Source organism: Ascidiella aspersa, chromosome 3 (genome assembly GCF_963924565.1).
Source record: "Ascidiella aspersa chromosome 3, kaAscAspe10.2, whole genome shotgun sequence".
In the NCBI taxonomy this organism is placed as follows: Eukaryota; Metazoa; Chordata; class Ascidiacea; order Phlebobranchia; family Ascidiidae; genus Ascidiella; species Ascidiella aspersa.
Genome location: NC_139449.1, coordinates 29,921,687 through 29,932,751, shown reverse-complemented (window position 1 = coordinate 29,932,751; position 11,065 = coordinate 29,921,687). Strand labels below are relative to the sequence as shown.

General features: G+C 41.2%; 1 protein-coding gene across 1 annotated transcript; it reads right to left on the bottom strand.

The window, feature by feature from the left end:
• Positions 1-519: 519 nt before the first annotated feature.
• On the bottom strand, positions 520-8,684 carry LOC146161491 (uncharacterized). Its single transcript, XM_083385173.1, has 19 exons — positions 8,671-8,684; positions 8,549-8,604; positions 8,172-8,285; positions 7,774-7,913; positions 7,159-7,350; positions 6,588-6,826; positions 6,045-6,169; positions 5,812-5,952; positions 5,219-5,510; positions 5,005-5,118; positions 4,694-4,798; positions 4,235-4,516; positions 3,527-3,576; positions 3,330-3,464; positions 2,927-3,079; positions 2,394-2,622; positions 1,766-1,955; positions 1,217-1,456; positions 520-864 (listed from the first exon to the last, which is right to left on the bottom strand). Exons 1-19 carry the CDS (start codon positions 8,682-8,684, stop codon positions 520-522), a joined length of 3,156 nt encoding a protein of 1,051 aa, XP_083241299.1.
• Positions 8,685-11,065: the final 2,381 nt, after the last annotated feature.

The window sequence follows — 11,065 nt, the reverse complement described above, 5'->3', positions numbered from 1 at the left end:
TATATTTGGTACGGCGTACCTGCATCAATAAGTTTTCTTGAACGCCGTTCTAGAACGTTCTGGCTTACTTTCAGTGCAATAATATTAATACAGATGAAGCAGAATAAAGGTACGTTTAAGTGAAAGAAAAGGGGTGATAATAATGTCTGCTCTGTTGGCTCTTCTTGGTTTGGGTCTTTGACTACAGGTAATCCACAACTGGTTTGTGTAGGATGGATTTTACCCAACGGAAAACAGGGATTTGATTCCATGAAAGTCTGGGATGTTTTGTAATATTTTACGGCAAACGTTGCATTAACGCACTTCCGCAGCCTTAAAAGAGTATTCTTGGGCTACCATACTAACACACATGTAAATCACGTTAGGTGAATTTTATTTAATTTTTTCGATTTTCGTAAAACGCGCCAAATGCAGTTACGGTAAATGCATTTCGCAACAACCAAAACCAAGCATGATGCGGTTTCGCAAAAACGACTGAAAACTAAAAATGTCCATTCGGACAGAACAGAGGCGATAAGGTCACAGAAGCTCGTTCCTACGGTAAGAACGGTAAAAAACAAGAGAAAGAAAAGCGATCAGAAGGACCGCGGCAACTCCGACGGATCCGAGGATTGCAATAAGCAGAAAGTTTCCGCCAAAAGGAGAGTTGCTCTTGTTGTTGTCACTTTTCGGTTTGGGATTTTCAGGGAAAGCGGGAAGATCAGGCAACAGAGCCAGGTCGAACTCTGCGGACTGGCGAAGGTAGATTGGACCGAAAACGTCCTCCTGGTCCAGTTGGCTAGTCAGGAAGTCGGCCACAGCTCTACGTTTGCGTCCAGAACCTCCTCCCAGGCAACGAGTGAGGCTACCGGAGGTGGAACAAAACTATAAAAAAAGAAAAAATATTGAGAAAAGTGCTAAGATGGTGGTGCACAATAGTTGTACAAGACTCAAATGAGCACTGAAAATGGAATTAAGACTTGGCCCAAATTTCTTTCAACTTTCAGAGGATATACACGAAAAAAAATTGGTATTTTTGTCGGTGTTAGCAGTGTCAAGCTTATGTCTTCCATGCTGGCAAAATTTAAAATTATTTTCTTTTTTAGCGTAATACGACACCCAACGAGTAGAAATTGTAGAAATAATACTCCCAATGTTTTTTTAACAGCCGTACTGTGACCCAACCAATCCACCAGGAAGAGACAAAAATAGAAGACTGGAACCTTCAATATCTCACCTGTAATGTTGCGGTGTCGCACACGTTCATTTGCGCGTGGAAGTACACGGCCCTGTTGAGGCAGGCCTTCGATCGTGGAAGTTGGAACTTTATGCAGGTCGAGGCGCCGCTGGCTTGCAGCTCTGCGAACATCACCTCGCTCGGACAGCCGTTGGAAACGATCGGGAGTACGGGAACCATGCTGGCGTCCTCCGAACAGGACATGAACAAGCTGTTGACTCGCACCGTTCTCCCGGGTAGCTGGAATTAGAAGGGGGTGTTGTAGCAGGGCATTATCATTGTTATCCGGCTGATTTGTTTTTTGCTCACAGGATTGGTCGTTTAGCTCACCAACGCAAAACAGTTTTTTTTGTTCTACTATTAAGATTTGAGAGTGGAAATTTTTGATACGAATGTTTTGTGCGCTACCTCGTTATAATACTAATATAATTGTTTAAAAATTACTAGTTTTTTACCTCCTTAGACGAGTGTTTCCTAAAAGCGTGCCCTACAGAGGTTTATCAGGACCAAATGAATTTTCAATTAAAACAATTTTCGCCTTTTTCTCACCAGCAGAGAGGTATCTGGTTGCACGATGATGGTAATGAACTGGCCGATGGTGTAAGTGTCGCCCGGCTGAACAACCAGGGTGGCTGGGCATTCCAGGTTGCACGTGGTGCCGGTCGACTTGCATAGCTTGAAGTTGCCGGAGAATCGCTTGCGCAGAGTCTTGTTCACATAGTTGTCGGTCGTGTCGATGCTGCACAAAGTAAGTTGCCGGTGAGTGGCTAAATTACTTTATAGGGAATTTCTAGGACAAGTTTTTGAAATTTCGTTATTTACGATGTTTTTACCGAACGATCTTATTTTATTTTGTTGGTTTAATATTGCAGTTTTGCGTGTCATCTTAAATGACTGACATTGCTCGCTATCAAGTTTTACAAATTTTGCGAGGTTTGTGTGGTCAATATACTTCTAATATTCCTGAAAAAATCGTCGCAGAATGTTTCTTCTAGCGGATTACCGGGTTTTAGTGAAACAAACACTGATTTAAGTCCGTGATTAACACGGGTTTTGTCGTCACTAAATGTACAACCGTTTGACATTGATAACATTTTTTGAATCCGTATCGGCACTCTTTGAGCATTAAAATTGCCAACCAACCGGTCGAGAAACACTGAATTAATAAAGTACTCACACTGGTCGAATCTGGGTCTTCACCGAGTACTCTTGCGAGTAGGCGCACTCGAACACCAGGATGGGTATGGGCATATCGAAGAGCGACCCACTACTGTCGATGTTGTACCAGATTCGGTTGCGAATGATGCGAGTGCCCAGGCTGGTCAGCACTTCTTGGGTCTCGCACTTGCCTTTGTATGGAGCGGTCATGGTCAGCTCGTGCTTCAGCTTGAGTGGGGGACCGTTGACTGGGATGATAAAAATAGGTGTTGCATGAAATCATAGAAAACCATACTGTGTTTTTTTCTGGGTCGCCATAAGTTACCGTGGGTGTACCACCCAAGTTATCAGGTCATACGGACAACATATAATGCGCAGGTTGTTTTCTACAAAGACTTTCTAACTTAATAAAAATTTCTCGAAGCCCATACAAAAGATCATTTTAAACGTTTTAAATAGCTCCCTATACATTTTCAACATTTCACTTTCTAACTTAGAAGGCGTAAATTCAAAATGGAACTACTATTACAAAGTTTCTTAGGTTGTTCTAACCGTGGGCCTTGCAGGGTTCCGGCGGCACAAAGTTCTCGTCCGGGCCCATGTAGAAAAAGGCGTTGCTGTGCAGGTTTCCTTTGTATTCCTTGAAGAGCTTGTCGGTCAATTCGATCTGGATGGTCGTGTCGCCGCACTTCAGTACCGGTTTCTCTATAATATACAACATAGTGAATGTCGTTTAAAATATGTCGACAATATCGGATAGGGGTGTTGACAAATTCAGGCAGTCAGCATAATGTCAATTAGTCCGTGTTAAGTTGCATGGAAATGTTAGCAAAAGAAATTGCCAAGAATATACCAAGAATATTTCGTATAGTATGATGTTATGGTAGGCTGATTTGTTGGGATATGACCAGGCGGGCGTACGAATTGGGGAAGACTCCCTATGTACGAAACTTACCGATGTTGCAAGCCTTGCCCAGCAGCCCGGTGTCGCTCTCGCACACAAAGCCGTCCGCGTGGGACTTGGAAGGGAAGCATTTGCACGGGGCTGTGCATGGATTCGTTCGGCAAGGGTCGGACGTTACGATGTCGTCTGTAAGAACAGAACAGTTTTTTCAGTGAAAAACAAAAGTTGAGCTGAATAAATAAACTTACCACATCGTTCTCCCGAGAAGCCGGCTGGACAGTTGCAATAAGTGACGTACCTAAGATGTAGCGAAATAAAATATTTAAGCTCGAATTGTTTGGTCGTCTTGGATGCGGAGCCATTGTCACACACCCAGAAATTTCTATGAAAGTTAGTATAGCTTACGTATTCACGACCAGTTTCAGTGCACATGAACCTCCATTGTTGCAAGTGCGACTGGAACACAGGCTGTTCTCGCAACGAGCACCGTAATAACCAGGGGAGCAATTGCAAGTTGCTCTGCAATAAAAGCGCGCTGTAAGTTATTAGGGATATTTTATTCCGATAGCGTACCAAACAGTATTACTTTTAAGATCCGGGCACACAATATTGGACATTCATAGTTGTAAATAACGCCCTACCCGCTTGTCGGAGTTCTGACAACACATGTTCCACCGTTCAGACAAGTGACCAAGTCGCAAAGACCGTTGGAAATTCTGTCTCTGCATGTTGCTCCAGAAAAATTGAGAGGACAAGTACAAGTGAAAAAGCTTAAAACAACAATTTTGTCGAAATAGCTTTGCGGACAATTAGTGTTTAAATTTCAGTATTAAAGGACTTATCTTGCAAGGGTCAAGGTGATTTCTATTTTTCACATATTCAGTGCAACATATTAAAGAACTGTTAAGACTTTCGAATATGCCTGCCTTAAAAAAACAAAAAAAGTTGTTCCTTACTTTGGGGCCAATGTTCCTTGGGAGCAGGTACCGCCGTTGACGCATGGATTTGGCACGCACTGGTCGACCACGTTCAGTAGCCTCTCGCAGCGGTCGCCAGAGTACAGCTTGGGACAGTCGCAGGTTGGCTTGCCACCTCGCAGCACGCACTGACCATTGTTCAGACAGTAGTTGTGGCAAGTGCGAAACACGCACGTCTCGCCAGCCCACTCGGCAGTGCAGTGGCACATCACTGGGAGGCTGCCTTGCGACGAAAGGCCGCACACTCCGCCGTTGAGGCAGCTGAAAAGATCGGGTGGTGGGTTTAAAAAACACTTCGGATTAAAGCATCTAGACAAATTTTTCATCCAAATAAGTTTATGTAAAATTAGGGATGCCGTAAATGCCATTAATTTTCTAAATCAGTTTGGAACAACTTTGGAACGTAAACTCAGCAAATCTTAGTGGATGGCGGCTTACGTGTAATGTTCCAGGCATCGTGATCTTTCGCAGTTGGCTCCGTGATAAAGGAGTGGACACTTGCACTCGGCTGTTGTGTCCTTTGCGATGCAATAACCGCCGTTTCTGCGCCAAGAAGGCATGAATTAACCACACTACCAACTACTAAAGACTTGAAAAATTAAGCGAAACCCATGTAAAGAGAATAATTTATCTCTACTCTAACTTTGAGAACCACTGCTCTAGTCTATAGGCCATAGATTGGAGTTGGGTTAAGTATGACATGTATATGGCACCGAAAGCACCATTCGACGTTTTAATTTCATACTTACGAGCAAACGAGATTGGTGCAAGAGACGCCATGATCGCAGTGATCGCCGGTGAACGAGTGCGGGCAAACGCAGAAAGGCTTACGCTGGCTCGATACAACGCAGGTGCCGCCGTTTCTAGAAAGGTTTAAGTATTTTTAGGTCAAATAAGTTAACTTAGGTTTGTGTCCCAAGTGCTAAAACCTTTCTAGGGGTGTGATTGGGATTCTATACAAACCTGCAGACGTGGTCGCGGCATGGGGAGATCTCGCACACGACGCCTTGAAAGCCTGGTTGGCACTGGCAGTATGCAAAGCCTATGTTGTTGATTACACACACGCCGCCGTTGACGCAGTTCACACTCGCGCAGGGGCTTTCCTCTGGGTCACAGCTGGGGCCGACACCGGAAAGGCACTTGCACACTACTCTGCCATTAGAAAAGTCACAGAACTGACGTGGTGGACAAGGCTGGCACTTTCCCTCGCACGAAGGCCCGACAAAACCGACTTTGCAGTGGCAAGTGGGAGCAACTGAAAATCGTGTATTAAAAGTTTAGAATAAATGGTCGCTATATTACACATTATTGAACTAAAAGGTCTACTGCTTCGAATTCGGTTAATTAGGTTTGCGGTTAAGATAGGAGTAAGTGGATTTAAGAAAATTAAAATTTTCAGTATAGGCAATCTCCTGAAGAATGCTTTGTTGGTGATAAATTTGATGCCCAATTACGTAATATCTCATTTTGATTGCATGTGCGGTGATTTGTACTCTACAGTTTACCCTAGGATTGTTCGTGCAAATATTTTTGTTCAGCGTGCGTGCAAGTGCTACCTCCAGCCAAGTAGCAGAATCCCTCATTCGCACAGTACTTGTTGGTGCACAGAGCTGGATCAGGCCCTTCAGCACATCGGAAGCTCATTCGCTCGCGGATGCATATCTCTCTGGGCAGACAAGGGTTGGCCCTACACGGATCTGCAAAAGGTTGACGGTTTTAGGTTTGTACCGGATTATAGCAGCACGCAAATATTCACTAATACACGATTAGTGATAAGTGGTACACTAACTAGTATCCTCGCATAGATCGTCGATAAAACCAAGCTGACAAAAGCAGCGATTGGCGCCTCCAGTGGCCGAACTGCAGGTCTCCAGACGTGGGCAGTTGTTGGGGATGCACTGGTCGCACTGGTACCTACGTTGACGGCATCGTTATTACGCGAAATCCGCAAAAAATAAATGCAAAAGCCAAGTCAGTCCCAAGTCGCGTGAGAACACTTTCCCAAATTAAATTAAGTAAATGTGTTTGTGGTGAATCACTCCCGCTTCCTAAATTACAGTTTAAACATGCAATATTAGCTGTCTGCTTGGCACGCATTTGTTAAATGTAACGTATTTTGAAGGGTTTTGTTTTTCAAAAGAATATCAAACAGAAAAACAGAACAATTTTTTTAACAAAGCCCAAACTACCATCACAGTGAACACAAGTAATATAATTTTTTGATATGAAGGTAAATGTTACAAACTCGTGCCCTTGTTAAAAAAAATCTGGCCGCTCTGCATCCATAGCCTATATATTTTCCAACCAAATTAGTTTACCCCAAAGCACTAACCTGTCCACCAGCTGCTTCTTCACTTTGGGAATGATGCTGCCCATGGCAAAGGCGTGCTGCGCCCTGTGGAAGCCGGTGATGCCTTGACTGAGCTGGTCAAAATAAACGTCGCTGGAGGCAGAGCCCACAGCCACTATGTAGAGGTGAATACGCTCGGCCAGCAGTAAAGAACCGAGCCTAAGAAGTTCCGCCAGATCTTGGCTTCCCACCAGAGGAGTGCTGGTGATGACGAAAATCACCTGTTTATGAAAGAATGGAAGAGTAAAAAGTAAAGAGTGAGTTTAAGTATCGATGTCTTTGTTTGTAGCCTAATTTTCCAAACTCTTAAGACTTGGCCCAATGAAGAGCGTTCTGTGCGAATCTTGTCATTTATAAATCTGGGAACTTACGTGACACAACTTACGTACTTCCGACTTCCTAAGTGGAGCATGTTAGTTACGTTCCGTGGCTACCAAATTGATATTTTTACCAACTAATAAGGCCGTTTTACGTTCATGGTTTTAAACAAAACAAAAAACATTTGCGAACAGTGTATCGGCTCCCTTTCGGTTCGAAACAACCGCCTTTAAACCTTTTCGACATCCCGAGGATTGCTCCTGAAGATTTTCTGCGATTTGACGAGGCCGTTGCTCAGCTTCACCGGGTAATAGCCATTGTGAAACTTGGCCAGACTCTGTTGTACCGCCTGGTGGTTGTTGCCCTCCGTCAAGGAAAGAACCTCCAAACCGTCGAGGGAATTTGATCCATACGTAATCAAAGCGACCTGTGAATTAATTTGTTAGATTCAAGTTCCAAACAACCACTGAAAACTTGGTAAACGAAACGGTCTAACAAATCGAAATTGTACGCAAAGGTATTTGCAAAGCGTTCACATAAGTAACATTAGAAAAGCTTAAACAGTGACCAATTGACATTAAGTTTAATCAACCACTGAAAACTGGAAAAACCAAACAAAGGAATCTTAAAAAAATCGAAATTAGAGGCATTTAAAAGCAGTCACATAAGTAAACCATAAGGAATGCTTAAATAGACTTTTCTGTCGGTAGGTATAGGTTCTCCACGCGAAATTTCCTTTCCTACCTAACTAAAGTCATGTGTTATTTTTATTTATCGGATGTCAAACATTTCTAATCACACATTAAGTGTGACAAGCAGGCACGTAGTTTACGACGAAACATTCACTTACCCTTGTCTTTTGGTTGTCCAGGTCAAAGAGTCGAATTATGGACAATACGTACTCGCGAAAGTACTGCACAGCGGGAGGGGGCACTTGCTGGCCGATGTCGATCAAAAACACCACATCCAAATTGGTCTTCAATACACACTCTACACACAAAAAAGGGATAACATCGCGAAATCCGGTTACACGATCAAATAAACACAATTAAAAGCGCTGCCAACGCAATGGGGTATTCATTTCTTTAAAAAGTGGATATTTGCTTTTTGCAAAACGTTAAACCTACGTTATCGAGTGCGTTTGTGACGTTTCCAACATGCCGTGAATGTTCTTTTAAATGCAAAATATTTTTAACTTCAATTCCAGGACGATTCACAAGCATTAAGTTCATTTGTTTTAACACTTACCCCCGGCTTCCAGCTGAACGACACTACGGAGCATTTCATCACCCGATCCAGGGCCATATTCGTCGTCGGAGGTCAGCCAAGAGCGAGCATCGGAAACTCGCAGAGAATCTGCATCTATAAAAAGATGCACAAAAAAAATAAGATTTTAGAAAAAAGCCAATTTAAGTTATAACCACCGTTTTATTATAGTTAAAAAATACCTGATCCTGTAAATGTAGAACCGAACAAGAACAACAACAATAAACTGTAAAAGAAACAAACCACGGTTATTACTGAAAAAAATTATATTTTTTCTATTACCGTGTTAAATTTATTTGTGTGCTTGTTTGTGATTTCTATTCAATATTTATTTTTTAACTAGTTTATTAGTTATTTACTTTCTTGTTTAATTTCAAAAAGAAACTTGGCCGTTTTAAGAAAGAAGTACGAAGTTCTAATGCATAAATTAAAGAATTGAAGTTACAAAAGATGTAATTCAAATTCTACAACAGTTCCTTACCTAACGCTATCCATTGTTTAACCAAATGTAAACTATGAGCACGTGGTCGCCAGAATCCGGTTTATAAGTAAGGTAAAGAATGCGGCTAATTAACGCTACTCTGGTACTGAGGCAAGTTACACTTAATCCTATGCGAGGTATCCGGCCTCAACGTTTCACAACGTCGTTACTTTTGTAAACATAGAGTTTAACAATAGAAAATTTGTATTGGTTTTAGACTTATTTTTCGGAAAAAACGAATTTGACGGAGGTTTTGTGCTGTATTTAATTCACAATGCAAAGCCTAAAACTCGTTGCAACTATAAGACCGTCAAATAATCAAAACTTAAATTAGAACTTAACTTTTAGTGTAGTCCAAATACGAGGTATGGAAAGTTTTTAGAAACACGCAATTAGATCTACAAGCTGTATTATCTACATGGCAATTCTATAATAACATATTATTACCGAAAACGGCATAGAGTCTGCAACGAACCAAGATAAGCTTCTGCATAGAGCAGTACAAGAACAACACCGCAGTAAATGTGAAATGGTAGTAATTTTGTCCTATATTTCAGTGATGATTTTCAAACAGTTTTCCGTGGACCACTATGCTTCTTGAAAGATCGTCAGGTGTTCGGCAAAAAGGTTTTTAATTAAACTAATGTTCCATGGAAGACCGGTAAAACATCATAGTTTAACCCAGTTTTTCTCAAACGTTGGTCGCTGTTTGATTTGGCCCCCAACTGCAATATATTTTTATATGGTTGGATTTATTAACATTGGTTCAGTTCAGTGACAGATTACTCCGAAATTTAGGAATATTGCATAAGCCAGTGGTTCTCAACCTTTTTTTCTTTCGTGGCCCCTTTACGTTGCCAAAACAATTCTGTGGCCCAACAAAGTGTTATGAAAGAAAAAAACGTAAAATAGGTTTAGAACAAAACACAGAAAAACATATTTTAAAACATATTATTTATTCAACGCGTAAATTAGCGAGTTACTTGCGGCTAAACAATAAATTTACATTCCTTTTTAATTCCTCCCCAAACCATTGTTGCTGTAAAATTAAATATAGTGACACAAATGAAACTAAATCTAGCTTTTTCTGTGGCCCACCTCAAATGTTCTTATGGCCCACCAGTGCCGCTGGCATAAGCAATACGAAGGCATGGATCATATTTTTTATTTTTTATTTTTTTTTTATTGATTTAACGACAATCAGGTGGCAGTCTTACGACTGAAGAAAACCTTTTGTCGCGACACCAATTAAAGCGAGTAACAAACAATTTTAAGGAACAACACGTAATAAATTAATACTGGACACTGGAAAGAAATTGCATCAAAATCTACGAGAAGCTAACGAAAAGTCATGTACAGCGTTAAATAAAATGAGAGATTTAGAGCAAATGGATCATATTAATTAAGGTCGCAGTTATTTATGCTAATTTGTTTTGTTTTGTTTAATTATAAAAAGTTCAGTAAAGAGAATTGTGTCGCCAAAGCTTCGTTGTTGTACTTACGCTTAGTTTTTGAGTCGCCGCGAAAAATGATTAGGTAACACTGGGTTAACCCAAACAAAGCCAAGTAGCTTTTATTTAATGAAAATCATTTATGGTGATTTGCTTCATTTATTCTTTTTACGGGCTGTTGATATATAGTTTACTCTAAAAAATCCTTTTTCGCGTATATATCGCAGAATTTTGGCGTGAATTTGCGAAATTGCATTCGGGTACAGCGATAGCAACAAACTCATCTTAAATGGCCGGGTGATATATTTAGCGAATCGTGCAACAGCACTTTAAACGCTTCCATTTATTCTCTTAGTTGCTATTATGCGTCACACAACGCTGCGACAAATGCAGCTGAGGAGTTGCACGTTAGCTAACTAGTTTTGTGAATAATTTAGAAAAGACTGACCGGCACAAATATCGAATAAAAAATCGTGATCTGTGACGCAACAAACTATGTTTAGATTTGCGTTTCATCCTTTAGGGTCGTTCAACAGTAAATATATATTTAAACAATGTGTTGCGGCATAATGGTGTGCCTCGGGAATTTTTGCCGCGTAACGTTTTGTTATTTTGATAAATGACCCATATGTACTACGAAGAGGTGTGCAAGCAAAGATGCCAGGCTTCAAGGCACACGTCATTCTATTTATTAGAAAATTGATAATATCAAGCCATACCTACTTGTCCTACTACCTTGCCAATTGCCATGTGTTAAGAGCCATTGTCAAGTTACAAAAGTGTTGTTTTGCAAATTGTGTGCCTCGAAGATATTTTTTACTGTGCCGCAAGCTAAAAAAGTTTGAACAACTATTGTCGAAGATTAGGGGTGTTGCTTTGCTGTGTGTAGAACAAGGGCGACAGGGCGTGTTGTTTTGCTGTGTAGAACAGACGAAGCGGATCGC

What these genes read in the sequence shown, in the direction of transcription:
- LOC146161491 (XM_083385173.1), bottom strand. An exon ending in TGGACAACCAAAAGACAAGG is followed by an intron (nt 7,351 to 7,773) that starts GTAAGTGAATGT and finishes ATTAATTCACAG; the next exon opens with GTCGCTTTGATTACGTATGG. An exon ending in ATTCTGCTACTTGGCTGGAG is followed by an intron (nt 5,511 to 5,811) that starts GTAGCACTTGCA and finishes CACGATTTTCAG; the next exon opens with TTGCTCCCACTTGCCACTGC.